The following is a 21,274-nucleotide window of genomic DNA, read 5'->3' on the forward strand; positions in this document are numbered from 1 at the left end:
TTGCTCAACTCATGATTATGCAGTGAACAGCTTTGTTAACCAAAAATAACCAAGGAATTCTACGACAAAAACTACTTGCCATAAGTGTTTAACAATTCTTTGAGTACCCAATTTTTTTTTTCCAATTAAGGGGTAATTTAGCGTGGCCAATCCACCTAACCTGCACATCTTTGGGTTGTGGGGGTGAAACCCATGCCGACATGGGAGGAATGTGCAAACTCCACATGGACAGTGACTTAGGGCCAGAATTTGAACCTGGGTCCTCAGCGCCGCAGTCCCAGTGCTAACCACTGCGCTACATGCCACCCTGTTTAATAGTTCTTCGAAGTAACAGAAGGTCGATGTAGGTAGTGTGAGTGACTTTTTACAACACCGTTGAAATGTGTTTGAAAAAATATTGCATAATTGGCTTTTAGTTTTGTTAGCGGGTCTTTGGGATTAAAAGAACAGGAAATGGGTGAATGCAAAATTAGCTAAGGGGCAAAAACTGTATTAATGATCACTTTATTTTCAGTCTTGAGGGAAGTGTACATCGTTCTTACCAAAACGTTGGTATTAGGACTTGCTCTTTTTGACCTTTATTAGTCAGATGGACTTGTATATCTGGTGGCTTAATTTCAAATTTTTCAGATGACATTAAGCAGCAAGGGGGACACTTCAAGAGGACATAGACTGGTGAAATGCTGTGAAGACACCTGCGTGGCAGATTAAATTTAATGTAGAGAACTAAAGTAGGAAGAATGAGTGGAGGAAATATATGGGACAGTTTTAAAGGGTGAGCAGAGACTGACATATTCTGCGGGTGTAATTTTTATATTTCATGGTGTGACAAGGCCAGCATTTCTTGCCCATCCCATATTAACCTTTAGAAGATGGTGCTGAGCAGTCGCCTTGAACTGCTGTGTCCATCTGGTGCAGTGATGCCCACAGTACTGTTAGGAAGGTTCAGCTACACGTTTTGTGATCCAGTGACCATGAAGGAATGCCAATATAGTTTCAACTCAATATGGTATATGCCTTGGAGGGAACTGGCAGGTGGTGGTGGTGTTCCCATACATCCACTGCATTTGTTCTCGGTCAGGATGTGGAGATGCCGGCGTTGGACTGGGTGGGCACAATAAGAAGTCTTACAAAACCAGTTTAAAGTCCAACAGGTTTGTTTCGAATCACTAGCTATCGGAGTGCAGAAAGTTAGTGATTCGAAACAAACCTGTTGGACTTTAACCTGGTGTTGTAAGACTTCTTGAGTTGTTCATGGTGATGGTGGTTTGGAAGATACTGTCGAAGGATCCCTGGAATGCACCTTAGAGATGGTTTACATTGCTGCCACTGCACTGAGTGGTCGAGAGAGTGAATGTTGAAACAAGCTGCTTTGTCGTGGATGGTGTCGAGCTTCTTGTGTTGTTGACACTTCACTCATCCACTCATATTGAAGTGGAAATTGTTCCAACACACACTCCTGATTTGTGCCTTGTTGGTGCTGGAAAGGCTTCTGGATGCCAAGACGTGATTTGCTTGCTGTAGAATTTCCAACCTCTGACTGGTCTTGTAGTGAAATTTTGTATAATTGGTCCAATCCAGTTTCTAGTTCGGTGATGTTAAGTCTTTGAATGTCAAGAAGGGATGATGAGGTTCTCTCTTGGTGGAGATGGTCATTGCCTGACATTTTATGGTGCAACAGTACTATCATACACAGATGCATTTGTTCATGTATGCTTTTCCCTCTTGTTGGGTCCCTCGCCACTTGCCCCAGACCTAGTCCAGCACCCATGTCCTTGCAGGTGTCTTATTATGTCTGACTCGTCTAAAACAGCACAATTTTGGCACAAGCCACAGATGTTCGAGAAGGAGGACTTTGTAGGGTCGACGTGGCTGAGTTTGCTGTTGTCGTTTCTGGTGGTCTGTGTGGTCCGTCCAATTTAATTCCCGTGAAACTTTTTTATGATTTGATACAACTGAATAGCTTGCATTTCGGAGAGAATTTCCGAATCAACCACATTGCTGTGGATCTGGAGTCACATGTAAGCCAGGCAAAGATGGCAGATTTCCTTCCCTAAAGGAGTGAACCAGATGGGTTTTCAGAACAATTTGCAATGGTTTCATGGTCATTAGAATTTTTGTTCCAGCATTTTTTAATTGGATTCAAATTCAGTATCTACTATGCTGGAATTTGAACCCAGGTTCCCAGAGCATTACCGCGGGCCTCTGGATTACGAGTCCAGTGACAACACCTACGTCACTGTCACTGTCTCCCTAATTGCGTAAGCAATTCCACCGTGTAAGTATGGTTGTCAGAATATCGATGGATGATTCTGAAAATGTTTGTACAAATAATGTAATAGGCTTCATTGATATTGCTGCCACTAGCCATTTACGTGCCTTGTATTGGAATAATGATTTTTTTTGGGATCAACTTTGAATGGTCCTACATCAAGTATTTTGGTAGTTTTCGAGTATTACTGTATGCATGTTTAATAATTAAAATGTAATCTAATAAAGTTTTGAATGGCATAGACCTTAATTAAACTGTTTTGCACGGTGGCTGGTGTGGGAGGACGGTAGTAGTATCCAGACCATGTTTGGTTGATGATCGCAAAGTGACCTTTGGGCATATGCTTTGATGCTATTTCCTTGGAACCTGTTAAAACTATGGAAAATACATTTAGGGAACAACTGCGAACTCTGCTGAAAAGATGGAAATGACTGTTGAACCCTTCGTTTTACAGGATCATGGTGGTGACTTCACCTATACAGGTAGTGGTGGACGCGACCTTTCTGGAAACAAACGTACTGCAGAACAATCATGTGATCAGAAACTGACCAACATGAACAGGTTTGTCCTTTTAACATTTGTTAAAAGAAAGAAGAAATGATTATGCTTTGAGAAATGCATTTCATTTTTCCATTATTTACTGATGATAATTCTGACAGTATAAGTTGTTTGAACTGTATTTATGGAGCTGGATTTGAATAGTTGATAAAAGAATGTTCAGCATTTTTGTCTACTTCCGGTAAATTGTTCAGACAGTTAAATCTATATAAGGGAACTCATCTTATTCGTGGAGCATTTTCTCTCTGAATTTAGAGTACTCAATTCATTGGTTCCAATTAAGGGCAATTTAGCATGGTCAATCCACCTACCCTGCACATCTTTGGATTGTGGGGGCGGAACCCACGCAAACACGAGGAGAATGTGCAAACTCCACACGGACAGTGACCCAGAGTTGGGATCGAATCTGGGTCCTCGCTGCCGTGAGGCAGCAGCGCTAACCACTGTGCTGCCATGCTGCCCCTACCTGGATCATGTTTTGTATTCAAATGAGATGTTTGAAAATCCACAAGACCAAATGTGCATCTTTTATACTGAAGCTTTTGCTTTTCTTAAATATGCAATTCAGTTTAGTACATGCCTTAATCACCTTGCCACGCTAAATTCTCTCTATTGCAGATTGGTTTACCCATTGCTGAAAGCATGCCATTGATCTTACCCATCTAAAGAGGCTGTTTTCCAAAATATCTTGTACATTCCAGTAGACCGCTGGACATATATTTTGCTTAAATATTACATTGGTGTATATAAATGTATAGTTTAATAGTAATGGAAATTCACTTTCTTTTGCAGGGCTCTGGCTCTGAACTGTAATGCTCCCATTAATGACAAAATGGGAGCTGATGCTAAAGATTGGAGAGCTGGAAAATCAGTGAGGGTTGTAAGAAGCGCCAAAGGCCGTAAACACAGCAAATATGCACCAGAAGAAGGGAACCGCTATGATGGAATTTATAAGGTGCATAGCAGATAAACAAATTTATAATTTCTATTAAACATAATGGATGAGCCCAGTAAGAAGTCTTATAACACCAGGTTAAAGTCCAACACGTTTGTTTCAAACATAATGGGTAGCATGGTAGCACAGTGGTTAGGACTGTTGCTTCACCGAGCAGGTCCCGAGTTAAATTCCCGCTTGATCACTGTCTGTGCAGTCTGCACGTTCTCCCCATGTCTGCGTGGGTTTCCTCCGGATGCTACGGTTTCCTCCCACAAGTCCCGAAAGACGTGCTGTTAGGTAAATTGGACATTCTGAATTCTCCCTCTGTGTAGCTGAACAGGCGCTGGAATGTGGCGACTAGGGGCTTTTCACAGTACCTCCATTGCAGTGTTAATGTAAACCCACTTGTGACAGTAATAAATATTATTATTACATGAATTAGCAGGCAGATCACAGTCACGTTCAATAGCAGATACAGATTTATCCGGCAGTGCACACAGCATAAACTTGGGAACAGTTCTGCTGAACATTTATTTGCCAAGCTCTCTTGGTTATAAAGCACTGGGTAGTAGGTTACTACTTAACTTAATTGACGAGCCAGGAATGTTGAATATGGCAACATCATTGAAAATCATTGTAAACATTATGCCGGCAGAAGACATGCAACATTCAACTTGCAATTTTGTTTCAGAAAACCCTGTAAAATGAGGCAAAATTATGAATTTAAAATTTGTTTGGTGTGGTGATGTCTGAGAAATCAATTCCAGTAATTCAAAATTCTTGTGAACACAATATTAACCATTTGTATTTATAATGTGAGAAAACGTTCCACGGTGCTTCACTAGGAGTACTATAAAAGAAAGTATGACACTGAACCACAGAAGGGAGATATTGAGTCAGATGACCAAAAGATTGGTCCAAGAAGCAGATTTTGAGACATGCCTTAAGGGAGGAAAGTGAGGTAGATAGGCTAAATAGGTGGAAACTTTAAGCCGAGTGCCAGGGCAGTGAATGTATGACCACCAATGTTGGAGCACCTACCCTGCACATCTTTTTGGTTGTGGAGGCGAGATTCACGCAGACATGGGGAGAATGTGCAAACTCCACACGCATGGTGACCCGGGGCCAGGATCAAACCCAGATCCTTGGCACCATGAGGCAGCAGTGCTAACCACCGCGCCATCCTATTCCTTTTTATTTGAAAAGAGGAGTATTCAATTCTACCCCCCCACCCCTCTCCGCAATTAAGGGGGAATTTATTGTGGCCAATTCATCTACCCTGCATATCTTTTTGGGTTGTGGAGGTGAGACCCACACAGACACTGGGAGAATGCGCAAACTTCACACAGACTAACCTGGGGCTGGGATTAAACCTGCTCCTCGACGCCATGAGGCAGCAGTGTTAACACTGCGCCACTGTGATGCCCCATGGCACAGCTATATAGTTGGAAGCTCATCTTGTGGTCAGAACAGTCTGATTCAGTGCTGGGAGGGGTGAAATAGGTGACATGAGAACAGTTTTTTTTTATAGGGACCATAGACGATGGCATTGGTCCAGTCTTTATGGTAATAGATTTTAAAGAGAAAACAAACGTTTCTGCCCATTTGAAGTCCAATAATGCCACCCATTTGAAGCAATAGCATTCACCACAAATCGTAAAAAGTGCTATAACTCCTTGGCTCAAAATTCACACCGTTTTGGCTTTAACTTCTATCATCTGTGTTTTTGAACTAGGTGGTAAAATACTGGCCCGAGAAGGGAAAGTCTGGTTTCTTGGTATGGAGGTACTTATTGAAAAGGGATGATGAAGAACCAGCTCCGTGGACCAGAGATGGCAAGGAGAGGATGAAAAAGCTAGGATTAACTATGCAGGTAACTCTTTTTATTTTAAACTGGTTAATGATCTAATAGATTTTTGTACAATTAAATTTAGCTCAAAATTGGCACTGCCTGATGTTTTCAGCACAGGCAGTAAATTCAGTTTGACTAAGATGTGAGTTGTCAGTGTTTTTTATCCCCATTGTGCAATATGTTGAATTAACTGATCTTGTATAACAGTACCCTGAAGGTTACCTAGATTCTGTTGCCAATAAAGAGAAAGAGAAGGAGAATAAAAAGCGAGATGATGATCCTGAACCAACACCAAGCAAAAGGAAAAGAAAATCCAACGCAGGTGTGTAGCTTGTATTCTAAAGTTGTAGAATTCCAAGCTATTGTAACATTTTCTCGGTGAATATTTTGGTTTAGCCTGTTGGAGTACTTCAGTTGGTATGTGTCCACGAAATACCATGTATTTTGTCTTGCATATGAATTAAGTTTACTGGAAAACCTACAAGAACAAACATAGTTGAGGATGACATTGAATTCTTATTGAAACTTGCTGAAATTGGGGAAGCTGTGTTGATTATTTTTAAAAGTAGAGACCTGTGGGAGATTTAAGCATTTGAGTTTTATTTAGACAATTAAAAAGACACCTGAAATTTTTGTTCACCTCATCTAACTTAAAAACTGTGATGGAATAACATGGGAGAATTAAATAAAATGGAATTTTTACATTGGTCAATTACTTTTTTTAAAAAAATATTTTAATTTAACGGTTTTACACAAACATTATCTCCCCCTCCACCTCATCCTTCGGCTGCAGCTAGGTCTCCAAAATGTAAAATGAACAGCCTCCATCTCTGGTGTAACGCCCCTCTCAGGGAAAATATCACCTTTTTCCTCTGCCCCTCTCGGGGAAAATATCACCTTTTCCTCTGCCCCTCTCGGGAAAAATATCACCTTTTCCTCTGCCCCTCTCGGGAAAAATATCACCTTTTCCTCTGCCCCTCTCGGGGAAAATTCCACCTTTTCCTCTGCCCCTCTCGGGGAAAATTTCACCTTTTCCTCTGTCCCTCTCGGGGAAAATTTCACCTTTTCCAAGGACAAAAATTCCCAACGGGTCCCCCAGACACACCGAGGCACTGGGGGAAGAAGCTGACCTCCACGCCAACAGGATCTGCCTGCGAGCAATCAATGTGGCGAGGGCTAAAACATCTGCCCCCACTCCCGTCTGCAACTCCGGCAGGTCTGATACCCCGAATATGGCCTCTTTGGGACACGGCTCCAATTCCATATGCAGAACCTCAGACATGGTGCGAGAAAAAAATGACCCCCAATATCTCTCCAACTTTGGGCAGGACCAGAACATATGGACATGGTTGGCTGGGCGCCTACCACACTGCTCGCAAATATCCACCACCCCCTCAAAACGGCCGGCCTCAACCCCAGCCTCGCACACTAGGTCGAGGCATTAATCCTTCGCAACACGTCGCACCATAATCCTTGTGCTAGCCCCATCCCCAGCTCTTCCTCCCACTTGGTCTTAATCCTTTCCATAGACTCTCTGTACTCCATAATCCTACCATAAATCGCTGAGACAAACCCACTCTCCAACCTCCAACTGCACCTCCAGCAGTGAGGAGGACAGTGCCATTGGAAAACCCTTTCTTGCAAAATACCTAAAGCGCTCGCGCGCTGCAGTCCATATTTGATTCCCAACTCTTCCAAACTGGTGAATCTCCCATCCAGATACAAATCCTTAATCACTTTTGCACCTTTCTCCTCCCAGAAACTTGCATCCATCCTCACTGGCCCAAACACATGATATCTTCTTATTGGCTAGGCCCTGTCCTCAACTTTAAGTACCATTGAAATTGTCCCCAGATCCTCAGTGTGGCTACCACTACCGGATTCCTGGAAGACTTCCCTGGGGCTAGTGGCGCCATTGCCAGTGCCTGCAGCCCTGACCTTTTACAGGACCCCGCCTGCAACCGCACCCACAAAGCTTCCGTCTCCTTCTCCAGCACCGCACTTGATCTACATTTGCTATCCATTAATAGTGCAACAGATTCTGAAGTGCCAAGCCCCCCCCCCCCGACTACCACCCCTTTGGAGCACCACTTTCCTTATCCTCGCAACCTTCCCTGCCCACACAAATGATGAAACCAGCCTATCCACCCCTTGCCTTTGGCAAAAAGACCGGTAGATACTGGGGCCAGAACAGAAACTGTGGCAAAGTATTCCTTTTTACTGCCTGCACCCAGCCAGTCAACAACATAGGGAGACTAACCCACCTCTCAAATCCTCCTTCACCTTTTCTATCAGGGTCGTGAAATTTAGTTTATGGAGTGGCATCCAGCCCCGTGCTACCTGCACCCCCAAGTATATAAAGTGAGTTGTCGCTAACGTGAATGGCAACCCTTCCACTTCCGTCCCTCCACCCAAAGGAGACATGACAAAATATTTACTCTTCCCTAAATTCAATTTATGCCCCAAATTCCCCTAGCAACCTCATTGTATCCCCCACCGATGAGCCCGTAATGTACAGCAGTAAGTCATCTGTGTACAGAGACACTCAATGCTCCACCCCTCCCCTCCATAAGCCTGACCCCCTCAACGCAATCGCCAATACGAACAAGAGTGAGGACATGGGCCCTGTCTCGTTCACTGGAATAGTGGGAAGTACTCTGACTGCATCTCATTCGTCCACACGCAAGCTGTCGGATCCTTGTATAGCAATTTTACCCAAGCCACAAACCTAACTTCTCCAGTACTGCAACCAGATAGCTCCACTCCACTCTGTCAAATGCTTTCTCTAGACCGGACCCAACTCCAAGACCATATTCACCCAGTGCAGTGCATGATCCGATATCGCGATCGCAAAGTGCTGCCTTCTTTACACTTGCCTACAACAATAAAGTCTAACCTCGAATATACTTTGTGTACCAGGGTAAGAATGAATATTCCCTGTCCCATAGGTGCTAAAACCTCCACAGATCCACCCCTCCTATTTCCTTCATAAACACAGCAAACACCTTTGCGGCCCTTGCCCCCTGGAAGGAGCCAGTGAGCACGGCCAACATCTATCCATCCTTGGGTCCAGCACCATATTTTAATCTCCATCACCATCTCCGTTGCCAATTTCAGTGAGGTTGCCCTGGCTACAAAGGATTGATCATTGAATTTGAGGTTGGTGAAGAGAAGACAAGATGGGAAAGAAAGTGAGAAACTTGCATTGAATTAAATCTGCAATGGCCAGCATTGTATTCTCAAGATTCGTATTCCTTTTGAGGAATTTTAAATGAAGTATAGTGTTTGTTTCTGGGCTAGAAATCCAGATGCCTAAGCTCGTCACTTTGGTAGTCTGGTCAATTGTGACCGCATTTTGTAGCATGGTGTTTGATGATGCAAAAAAAATTAGACTTCTATGCCTCCATCACAGATAAATCCCAATATTCTAGATATACTTGCAGAATATATTCACAATTTGGAATTTGCTATTTCCCAGTGTCATTTTGAAGCAGTCTGAGCTTAGATGCTCCACAATGCTTGCCATCTTCACACATTGAAAAAAATAACTGCTAAAATTGGTAATTTGAATGTTAATGATTACGAGCTTGAACTTGATCCTTTCATTCCAATTTGTGTAATAGAATTGCAATGTACTCTGCTGCTCTTCACCTTCTCCAGAACTCAATAGGTTCTTCTCTAGCTTCTTTTCCACACACCCGTCCTCCTTTTCAGCATGATGCCAACTCTGTTAATAAAATCTTTTCGATTCACAAATGCTGAATTCTATGATTGCCGCAAGCCTAAAGTAATCTCAATGCTTATAACTTTAAGAAGCAGTTTTATTGGTATGAGGACTTCACTGGCATTATGCAGGGGGAAGAGGTGCACTAGGTGGCTTCCGCTAGAGTACTGTTTTTAATACCTTTTGCTCAGTTTCAAGGGGTATTTTTGTTTAAAGACTCACTTGCTTAATGAAATAAGGTGCCTACATAGATGAAATGCCTAGAAAACTCAGACTGAAAAAGCCTGAAAGTAGAAATTCGTCGACTGAATCGGAAACTTTTCGGGGCTCAGTGGTGGAGAGGATGGCGGAGGCCGTCATGTGACTCTGGCTACTCCACTAGCGACCGAGAGGCATACCAGCACTGTGATGACAGAATTTGATAAGCACTGGTGGGTGCTTATCAGGGGACCTCAGCAAATCGATGGAGGAGGACTTGATTCCCATTTGTATGGCGTTGGAGAGGATCAATGAAACGTTAAAAACTCAAGGTGACACGATACAAGGCATGGACCGCCGGTGCGAGCATAGCGACTAGATTGCCTCTGGAAGTGGAGATGTCTTTGATGGCTGATGCAAATAAAGTGCTTGAGGCCAAAGTGAAAGCTTTGTTCCAAGAGGCAAAATATCTGAATTGTGTGATTGCCAGAGGAGGTGGAAGCCTAAACTTCCACAGAATATTTTGGGAAAATGGTGGGGAGGGGTGGATTTGGCACCCTCCCTAGCTTGACCGTGCCCACCAAACACTCCAACAGAAGCCCCGTTTCCAACGAACTTGTGTGGTGAAGTTTTACAGCTTCCAAGAAAAAGCCCTGAGGTGGGCAAAGGAGCATCAGGACGACAAATGGGGAGGCTATGTCACCGGGTCTTATCAGGATGTGGAAGTGGAACTGGCAAAGAAGCGAGTGGCGTTCAACAAGGCCAAAGCCGCCCTGTATAAAAGTGTAGTCCAGTTTGGGGTGGTGTAGTAATAATAATAATAATAGCTTATTGTCACAAGCAGGCATTAATGAAGTTACTGTGAAAAGCTCCTAGTCGCCACATTCCGACGCCTTTTCGGGGAGGCTGGTATGGGAACCCTGCATGGCAAAGAGTGACTTTTGAGAGGAAATGCGTTTTTTGATGCACTGGAGGAGGCAGATTCCTTTTGTAAAGGAGTGTGGGTTGAGGTTTTTTGGATATTGAGGATGTTGATATGTGGATTTGTTGGGGTTCTTTGTTTATGTTTGCATTTTTCTGTTCTAGTTCAGGTTGAATGTTTTGCAAGTTGGACTTGGGTGGAGGGCTTATTTTTATGTGGGTTTCTGTTCTGTTTATTCCAACTGTTGTGAAAATATATAGCTCCCTGTTGGAGTACTGCCTTAGACGGGATTTTCATACTTCTGATTTTTTTCCTGTATGCATTTTTCTGGGCGGGAGTCGCCCTGCTATGCTAGGCGAAAAGTTAGCTAACTGGAGTGTGCTGAGGGTTGATTGCAGCTCGTTATATTAGTTCTGTTTTGTATAATGAGCTTAGTGTTTTGTTCTATTTGGTTTATGAGAAGCAGGTTTTGGTGGTTTAGGTTCACTGTACTGTTTTCTTGGGTGTAGTGGTGCTTTTGGCAGGGGGTCAGTAACTGACGGCGACTACAGATTTTTCTTTGTTTCATCTTGTTAGTAGACATGGTCGCCATCTTGTGGGCCTGATTGCAAGACCAGACAAGGTTGAGGAAGAAATGGTGGGACAGGTTTTTCATTCAGGCTTTGATGGTAGGGCCTGGTGTGCGGCAATTTTAATCAATAAAAGGATACAATTTTCCACCGCTAAGATCTTGGCTGACGCCAATGGTACACATGTTATTGTCTGTGGGTCTTTGGCAGGCACCTTGATGATCTTGGTTAATGTCTACCATACAGCGTTCCTCCAGAGAGATGGGCGATCAGGAGGTTTGGCTTTACCCAATTTATTATTTTATTATCAGATAACTAATATTGAGAATATACTGGAGTGGTTTAGTGATCCAGGTTCCATATGAGGGCAAATGGAGGCATGTCCCTGATAGGATGCTAGCCTTGGTGTATTTGTAACCACATAGTGCCCTTCTCGCCGGCAAAGTTTCCTCTAATTCTGCAGTGGTTTCCAACCTGAGAATCTGGAAGCCATTCAGACAGGAGCTATCTGCATTAATCACTTCCTTTTGCCAGCAAATTTTGACTCAACAGTTTAGGTCGTGGTTGGGGAAGGGTTTGGACAGGTTTGGGGACTTGTTCGTGGAGGGAAGGTTTGCTAGCTTCAAGGAGCTGTCGGAGAAATTTCGAGTCCTTGGTTCCAATCTGTTTAGATACTTTTAGATTTTTCGCACAAGGCTTTTCCCTCTTTTTCTTTGGCACCTTCCTTCCTGTTGAAGAGGATTCTATCTTTGGCTGGGTCTTGTGGGAGGGGACTATTTTGTGCATATGCAGTCAGATCCTATCAGCATAATCACCTTCGCTGAATGAGATAAAGGTGAAATGGGAGGGTGAATGAGGTATGGAATGAGGGTGTTCACAGTGTCAATTCCACATCCTCTTGTGTTCGGCTTAGTCTGATCCAGTTTAAGGTGGTGCACAGGATTGGGAGGATGAGCTTTTTCTTTTCGGAGTTGGGGGACAGGTGTGAGCATTTTCTCAGCGGCCTGCTCTGGTCTTGTCCTAAGTTGGTACGCTTCTGGGTCTCTTACTTTAGCACCATGTTAGAGACATTTAATGTCGATCTGGAGCCATGTCGACTAATGACCATTTTCGGGGTATCAGATTCACCGGTGCTGCAGATGGTGGCAAAGACGGATGCCCTTGTCTTTGCCTCGTTAATAGCCGGGAAACAAATTCTTCTTGGGTGGAGGCCTCCTATTCTGCCCAGTGCCTCAGCTTGGTTGGGTGACTGCGTGACCTTTTTACGTTTGGAGAAGGTCAAGTACACCATTAGAGGGCTGTAGAAGGGTTCTACCTAAGGTGGCAGCGAACTGTCAATTGTTAAGGGGTTTAGTTTCATGTTGTTTTAGATCGTTTGCTGTGTTCTTTGTAACTTGAATTAATTGTTTTATATTATTTTGTTTATAATGAACATTTTTCAGTAAACATTAAAAAACCAACACTTTTACAGGTTCAACTTGATGTCCACAAAATTGAAAATTTAAATAGGTTGGGGAAATAGGTTTGGTATGGGATTTATGGAGATTTTGGATTGGGGTTGAACTTTGACTTTAATATTGGGTAAAGGAGCTATATTGCAAGTTACTCGGAGGCTGCTACAAATTCCTGCTGAATGAGTGTGCTGTGCGTACATGTATTTGATTGGAAAGTAGTCACTGGATCTTGGTAATCTAACACCGTGCTTCCCAAATGTTTTCCCGGTTAGACCCTGTCTTAATGCCTCCGACTTTGTGTGACCCCAGAGTGAAAATCTGGAGGATTGAGTGTTGTTTGAAGATGGGGAGGCTTCAGTTGTTGAGGGGGGGTTGGAGCCTTTTGTTCTTGACCAGGACCATCAAGCATTTTTCTTTGCAACAGCAATTGGGCCTCAAAGATCAGTTTGTTACACCCAAAAACAAAAAAGTAAGGATTTAAAGGGACGCACAGCTGTCAGAAATCAGTCTAAGCTACGGCAGCCATTGCTGCATCTGAGCCCATGACCCCAAAATCTCATCTTGCATAGTTTGGGAAGTCCTGATCTTGCATTTGAAGATTTTGACAAATAAATAACAACCTATTGTAATGTTAGCTTTTCATCTCGGTGCTGTTTTTTGAAACTTTTAATATTTTAATAACTCCAACATGTAATCCACTCAATCAGCACCAAATTATTTGTGGGGGAGAAAGAGATCATATTTCATGATTTAAAAAAATTTTTTTTATGATGTCTTGTGCATTAGTTTCTATATTTTTATGCCGAACTTTAAAATTTTAATGCATTTTCAGATGAAGACAGATTTTCACCAACCCCATCGCCAAAAGGCACCCCCAAGAAGCCAAAGGTGGAAGCATTCAAACTAACAGCAGAGCAAAAGAAACTGATAAAAGAAGATGAAGTTAACAAGAAGGTGTGGGATGAAGCACTGATGTCCCTCAAGGATGGTCCGGTAAGCAAGGATTGCATTCCAGTTGTAAATATTGTATTGCAAAATTGTAATTCTATTGCAAATTTCCCCCTTATTGTGGGACTATTGTATACTGGATGCTGAAGTAGCTTTTGCCTTTCTAGGTTGAATAGTTATCAGCAAGTACCAGTGGATGTAACATTTTTGAATTGCACTACGATTCCTGTACATAATAAGGAAGATAGGAAGGACCACTGAATGTGGCATTTGTGGGACAGTGTATGGAGATGATCTATCAATATCTTACGAGGACTAATGATTTAAAATTTGTTTCTCCAGAAATTCCTGTCAAAATTGGAGGAAACATTCTTGTGCATTTGCTGCCAGGAGGTAGTATTCCAGCCAATTACAACAGACTGCCAACACAACGTCTGTAAAGTAAGTACTGTAAACCAACCCACACTACAAAACTAACCGTAAACCATTTTCATTGTACTGGATTATATTTAAATGGCAGAATCCTGCAAAACATTTGTGATCAAATTAGTATCTATTGCCACTCTCCCACTTTGAATTCAAAATTTCTACTTCTTTCACCAAAGACTTCAGCAGAATCAAAACTTATTTTTCAGAAAGCCTGATAAAGCTGTAAAATATGCAAATCCTATGAATAAAATACTTCTGTCAAGAATCTGGCCGTGTAAATATATGAAAGTCTAACTGGGAACTATTCTCCATAGAATCCCTGCAGTGCAGAAGAAAGCCATTTGGCCCATCACATTTGCACTGACCCTCTGAAAGAGCACCCTACTTAGGCCCACTCACCCACCCTATCCTCATAATCCCATCTAGCCTGCACATCTTTGGACTGTGGGAGCAAATCGGAACATCCAAAGGCACAGGCAGAACTCCACTCCATTGAACCTGGGTCCCTGGTGCTGTGAGGCAGCAGGGATAACCACTGTGCTGCCCTTCTGAGCTCAGAAACTCAGATCTTCTGAGTTGAAATGGCAATGGTTTTCATTTGATGGGCTCAGTGTTGCCCAAGGAATAAACACTTATTCCACTTCCTCTTGCTTCGTTGTCTTCCATTCTAACATTCAGTCCTTGCTGAGCAGAAAATTCTAGGTTTGCTGGGAAGCTTAGAAAACATGTGTTTGATTCCTGGGTTTGCATCAAGATTATTTCTTGCATTTTCAGGTTCTATAATGACTAGCAACCAGTTAGACCTCTTCACTATGTAAATCTTATGAAATTTGAAACGGTACTAAATTTTCATTATTTAATTGTTAAAATCAATTAGGAATTTAGTTGGCAATGATTTGCAACTGCAGTTTTCTTATGGATTCTTTCTTTTCACCCAGAGCTGCTTACAACGTTCTTTCAAGGCTGATGTGTATACCTGTCCTGCTTGCCGCTATGACATTGGCAAGAACTGCAATATGGCAGTCAACAAATGTCTGCAGATTCTTCTAATCCAACTGTTTCCAGGATATGGTAATGGACGGTGATGCCTTCGTTTTAAGATTATTTCTTGCTTCTTGGTTGCTGATTTTTTTTTTTTAAGAGCATGGGCATTCTGGCCTGTGTAACTTGACTGGAGGGCAGATTGACTAATGAATCCAGGGTAGCTGACTTCCCATTCCCCAATCTTTCTGTGTAGCACGTATGAACTTCAAAATCTTTGTGCTTATTTTGTTTTGTTTTTAGTCTAGGAGCTTGTCTAGATGTGCAGACCAATGTTATTGGTGTAACACTGCGGGGGAAAAAAATTTATAAAAAATACTACCTCAAAGTGGGGATAACTTTCTGGGATTTTCTTTGGCCAGTGTAGGTTCAGCTGAAGACTGCCTGTCTAGTCAGCCTTGATTCTCTTTGCTTGATAAGTTAAGCCATCACACAAGTGCCTTAGTCTTGTTGAAGGCTGGGCTGTGAGCGACTTCCTAGCACTGATTTTTAAAAAAAATAAAAACTGCAAATAGCACATTGGTTGACAAACTTAGCTGTGCAGATCAATTTATCAAAGTTATTTTAACAGGGAATATGCAGGTTTTTGATGCCGTTATTTTTATAGAACAGTAACCTCTTATTCGTGATTTGTAATTCAGAAATGTACACATTTTTCCATGTTTATTGATGCTTATTGAACTGTTAATGATCTTATCCTACTCTGGTTAACTGTGAAAAGCAATCCTTTATTAATTGAAATTGCAAAAGGGGATGGAACCTGGGTAAAAGGGACCTGCAACCTGCATGTTTGTATTTGTAAATTGACTTTTCACACAGGCACCCTCTTTCTCTAATGGCAATACCAAAGGATGCAGTATGGTACCTCAACGTTGCATAGACATCATTGCATACATCAGATTTAGGCTTTTATGGAGTTAAACTGGACATAATCTAATTTAATTCCTTTTATAAAATATTGTTTAAGGGTGCTGGCTGTGAAACTTTGTGAATTTCCATGGAAATGTTCCACTTGGTACATGCTGTGTCTATATGCTGCCTTAAAATAAAGTTTCTTGCTTTTCACTTGTGGCTTTTATTTTGTGTATGTGAGAATCCCTGAAGTGTCAATTTGTAGCTAATAATATCAAATATGTTTATCCTGGTTCTATATTGCAAATTGGATGTGGTGTTTTACAATCTTCACCTCATTTAAAGCTGTAATATATTGATTGTTACAGTTTATGTTGGACACTTAAGCTGTCATTATCCTCTTCTGACTGGATAGCTTTAATCCATACAGTATAAAAATAGCATTTGATCTCTTGAGGCCATCCTGGTCAGATGAGGGCACATTGTCTTTTGAGCCATTGTTGCGTAATGCACAAAGGTTGCCAGGATAAGATGTGCTTCACCTCAATTGCAGTACATGTCATCTGCTTCACACTGCCTCAGAGATTGGAACGTGCTGGGACATAGTTATTACAAATCTACACTGCATTCTTCCACAATACAGAGGCTAGTGCACAATGTGCTGCTGGGTTTCTCATAAATTATCAAGCAGCCTTGCTTTCTTTTGATTTAAAATATGGAAAGAAAGTAGTGTTCTGCTTTTTTTTTGGTTGAACAGTATATATATTTTTTTAAACTGTGACTGTCTTTCACCACCTCCAGCCTTCTGCCACCTGATGTCTGAGTTACATTTTCAAGCTTAAATTGAGGATGGATGGTGGCTTGGTAGCCTTGATTTTGAAAGGTATCATGACTAAGTCTGATGTTAGCCTCACCCTGACTGTATGGCCTCTCTCAGGCAGTTATTTTATTTATAACAGTTGGCATTAGACATCATACCATTTTCTTGCTTGTTCTCTCCCTGACCCAAAGATCGATTCAAGTGGATCAATTGGCACTCTGGTTAACAAAGACATGGAATTGGGGCAAAGATAATAGAATAGTGCAGTTCCTCCAAAGTCCAGGATAACTTATTGGTTCAAAGGTGAACCAAAATGATCCTTCCTGCATTTTTTGGAAAGAACCAGAGACTGAGTTTTTAAAATGTTAATTTCCTCCTGCTGAACTGTCTCATCAGCTGACATTTTTGTAGGATAAAACATTTTTGTGAAGTGTTTGCTATCAAACTGTTGCTTTCAATTACAGAGGTGCAACAAATGGGATAAGGGCACCACTCAAATCTGTTCCTTCCTAGCTGAACAGATTGTGAATGTTATACACAATATTTCTTTCTAGGTTGAACCCTGTAACATATTTTCTCAACGGATTCTGCTGAGCTCAGTTAATCCACACCGTTTTAAAAATAAATTTGAGTACCCAATTATTTTTTTTTCCAATTAAGAGGTAATTTAGCATGGCCAATCCACCTAACCTACACATCTGGGTTGTGGGGGTGAAACCCACGCAGACACGGGGAGAATGTGCAAACTCCACACAGACAGTGACCTAGGGGTGGGATTCGAACCCGGGTCCTCTGCAGCGTAGGCTACAGTGCTAACCACTTGTACCAAGTGCTACCCTAGTTAATCCACAACTAAGGATTGTTTGAGATTGAGATTTCTAAATTGGCAGAAGGACTATACCCAAAGAATTCTTGGAGCATCGCGCTATGAATATTATCACTCAAAACAGCATTGGATACAACACTTAAAGAGCACACGCAGCATATAAATTACTAAGACGTGCAAGGATAAGGCAGTTAGCAAAATAATGTCAAATAAACTAAATGACAACACTTGGACTCGATGGAACATACCTAAAATCAGAAAATTAATTTTACTATGCTGATAGCACTGGAACCTCTAGTCAGCAAGTTAAGTTGCTGTGTAATGGTTTATGGAATCTGTAATTGACAAGTTGGCTATAGTCTTGCATATCTTTTTCAACTAGACAGGTATTTTGCCAAACTTCAGGCCAACACCTAAATATTTGCACCTATTTAATTCATCTGTTGCTACATGTAACTTTTACATCAAATTGTTTGGCATGAGCTCTGACAAAAGGATAATGCTTAACTTATCTCTGCATTAAACAACTATTTTTTTATAGTCCTTCGCAGGTGCTGACTTGTCAAAAAATAAATTTGGAGAACTCTTCACTTTTACAAATTAAGGGGCAAACTAGCTTGGCCAATCCACCTAGTCTGCACATCTTTGAGTTGTGGAGGTGAAACCCACGCAAACATTGGGAGAATGTGGAAACTCCACACGGACAGTAACCCATAGCCGGGATCGAACCTCGATCTCGGCGCCGTGCGGCAGCAGAGCTAACCCACTGCGCCACCGTGCTGCCCCGATTCTTGATAGAGAATAATTCCACAAGCACGTCAATGGGCTTTTCAATTTACGACGACCATGCTTTGAACATTAATTTGACGTAGGTCATCAGTCAATAGCCCGATGGTGTTCCCACTTTCTAGCCTGCTGCAAATAACATGCATTTTGTCATAGAACTGCTTGATCGCTTGACATTTCTATTGTCCGCCATGCCCACCCCAGGTTTTCATCTGGTATTTCTGTTTTGTTAACTAAGCACAGCCTGGAGTTTGAATCTGCTTTTGTAGAAAATTAGAATTGAAACCATGTCAACGAGGAAATTGTATTTGACAAATTTATTGAAGCTATGTTGGGTAATTGGGTTGCCAAGCAACATTCTATAAAGTGCCACATTAGCTATTGAGTGCGGTAGACTTTAATGATGTTGAGGCTAATATATTATGAATAGAGGATTGGCCAACTGGGAGGAAACAGTCAATGATAAATGGGTCAGCTTCATATTGGAGAACTAAGATGTGGGTGCCACAGGAATCAGTGCTGTGAACTCAAATATTTAGAATCTACATTAATCACTTCAAAGGATTGGGTCTGTTGTAGCCAGATTTAGGGCAGCACGGTAGCATAGCGGTTAGCACTGTGGCTTCACAGCTCCAAGGTTCCCAAGTTCGATTCCCTGCTGGCTCACTGTCTGTGCGGAATCTGCATGTTCTCCCCGTGTCTGCGTGGGTTTCCTCCGGGTGCTCCGGTTTCCTCACATAGTCCAAAGACGTGCAGGTTAGATGGATTGGCCATGATAAATTGCCCTTAGTGTCCAAAAAAGTTAGGAGGTGTTATTGGGTTATGGCTTAAGTGGGTTGGTGCAGCCTCTTTCTGCACTGTACTACATTAACACTGCAATGAAGTTACTGTGAAAAGCCCCTTGTTGCCACATTCCGGTGCCTGTTTGGGTACACAGCAGGAGAATTCGGAATATCCAATTCACCGAATAGTGCATCTTTTGGGACTTGTGGGAGGAAACCGGAGCACCCGGAGGAAACCCACGCAGACACAGGGAGAGCGTGCAGACTCACACGGACAGTGACCCAAGCCGGGAATCTAACCTGGAACCCTGGAACTGTGGTGTTACCGTGCTGCTCATGACTGATTTCAACTTCACTTTCCTGCCCCTTCTCCAGAACCCTTCAACCCTTTACTAATTAAAAATCTGTCTAGCCGCTCCTTAAATTTACTCAAATGTTCTGGCATCTACCACACTCAAGTAGTGAGTTCCACAGATTCATGACCCTTTGAGAGAAGTAATTTCCCCATATCGCTGCTACCTCCTATCTTAAAACTAATACCCAATTGCCCCACAAGAGGAAACATCTGCTCTGTCTCTTACTTTGTCGATACTGTTTATCATCTTGTATACCTCCATTAGATTGGATTGGTTTATTGTCAAGTGTACAGAGGTACAGTGAAAAGTATTGTTCTGCGTGCAGCTCAAACAGATCATTCTGTACATGAAAAGAAAACACATAATAGGGAAAATAACAAATACACCTCGTTGCATAGGCCTAAATTGCGCAATCTCTTTTGACAAACCCTTCACCTCTGGAGTCAATCTAATGAATCTCCTGTGAACTGCTTCCAATGCAACTACATCCCTCTGAGTAAAGGGACTAAAACCAATGCCATGTACAGTTGCAGCAGCATGTCCCTACTTCATGCACAAGGACACCCAGATCCCTCTGCACCGAAACACTCCAACGTTCTCTCCATTTAGCTGCATATCCATTTTTCCATCCAAAATGGATACCTGCACACTTGACCACATTAAATTTTATGTGCCAAATTTTAGCCACTCACTTAAACTAGCCATATTCATTTGCAATCCACTGGAACCTTTCCCGCATCCAGGGAATATTGGGTGCGATTCTCCAGCCTAGCTGCGCTCCCGTTCGAGCGAAACAAGGCCAGTGAATAGTGGGAGAGGCCTAAAATGAGAACCTTGCCAGTTGCCAAATAGTTTGCGATGCAACCAACCCACTCCCATAGGTGAAATTGGGATCCTGCCATAGCTTGGTGAGAGACCAATTATCACCACTTGAGCCCTATTTCCATTCAATTAACGGAAGCCATCCCATATCCCAATGGCCGCCTGTCAATCATTGGCAAGCGGTCATGCTGGGGCCGAGTAGTACTCCTTTTTAAAACGTGAACCTGGCGGAAGGGCTTCTGTGGGGAGCCGAGGAGGTGAGTAGCCATCTTTGCTCACAGGCAAAGAGCGAAGGGGTGCTGGGCTTGCCACCCAGTGTTCGGTGAGGGCTGGGTGACTCCGCAGGGCTGGGCTGCTATGGGAGTTTGTGTGTAAGGGGGAGGGGGGAGGGGGGCGGGGCAATTGCACATGTCAACACTTGGATTGTGTACCTGTTTCAAGGGCAACCCTTGCCCCTGCCCCACCGACTACCCGTAACACCCACAGACTGTCGAGGCCTCTGGCTGTGCGGCTCAAGGCTATTGCTAATAGGGAATTGGCAAATGTGGTTAAATGAGCACAATCCTAGTGGATTCCTGTGGGTAAGCGGGCCATGTAGCATATCGGAGTCCTTGCCTAGCATCCCAATCAGACCGCGATGCTGGACATGCCTGAAGACTGCGGGAAGCAACACCACACGAGCTACTGCCAACATTGGAACACCCAGGGAATGGCACCCACCCAGAGATGAGTAAGTGCTGCGGGGAGGGGAGGATGCCTGGAGAGATGGGCCAATGGTTTGGAGATCAGCCCACACTGCCAAAGAAAATGATAGGCATCATACTGGATAGGATTAGATTTGTTGTCATGTGGACCAAGGTACAGTGAAAAGTATTGTTCAGCATGCAATTCAGACGATCACTCTACAGGAAAAGAAAATATATAGGGCAAACATAAAATACACAATATAAATACACAGGCATTGGTATAGGAGTGTATTACTCCGTTGAGAAGATGTGTGAAGAGATCAGTTCCGTTCATAAGAGGGTTTAGGAGTCTGGTAACAGCAGGGAAGAAATTGTTTTTGAATCTGTTAGTGCGTATTCTCAGACTTTTGTATCTCCTGCATGATGGAAGAAGTTGGAAG

General features: G+C 42.7%; 1 protein-coding gene across 1 annotated transcript in view; it reads left to right on the forward strand.

The window, feature by feature from the left end:
- uhrf1 (ubiquitin-like with PHD and ring finger domains 1) overlaps positions 1–15,969 on the forward strand; it is a 74,336-nt gene extending 58,367 nt beyond the window's left edge. Inside the window, exons 10-16 of the mRNA XM_038776827.1 lie at positions 2,727–2,833; positions 3,623–3,785; positions 5,503–5,640; positions 5,827–5,941; positions 13,319–13,479; positions 13,777–13,875; positions 14,802–15,969. Coding sequence (XP_038632755.1) covers positions 2,727–2,833; positions 3,623–3,785; positions 5,503–5,640; positions 5,827–5,941; positions 13,319–13,479; positions 13,777–13,875; positions 14,802–14,948 — 930 coding nt within the window. The 3' untranslated portion in view covers positions 14,949–15,969. The remainder of the gene's footprint in view (positions 1–2,726; positions 2,834–3,622; positions 3,786–5,502; positions 5,641–5,826; positions 5,942–13,318; positions 13,480–13,776; positions 13,876–14,801) is intronic.
- The last annotated feature ends 5,305 nt before the right edge of the window (positions 15,970–21,274 follow it).

The sequence above is a fragment of the Scyliorhinus canicula genome, chromosome 18, assembly GCF_902713615.1.
Source record: "Scyliorhinus canicula chromosome 18, sScyCan1.1, whole genome shotgun sequence".
Classification (NCBI taxonomy): domain Eukaryota; kingdom Metazoa; phylum Chordata; class Chondrichthyes; order Carcharhiniformes; family Scyliorhinidae; genus Scyliorhinus; species Scyliorhinus canicula.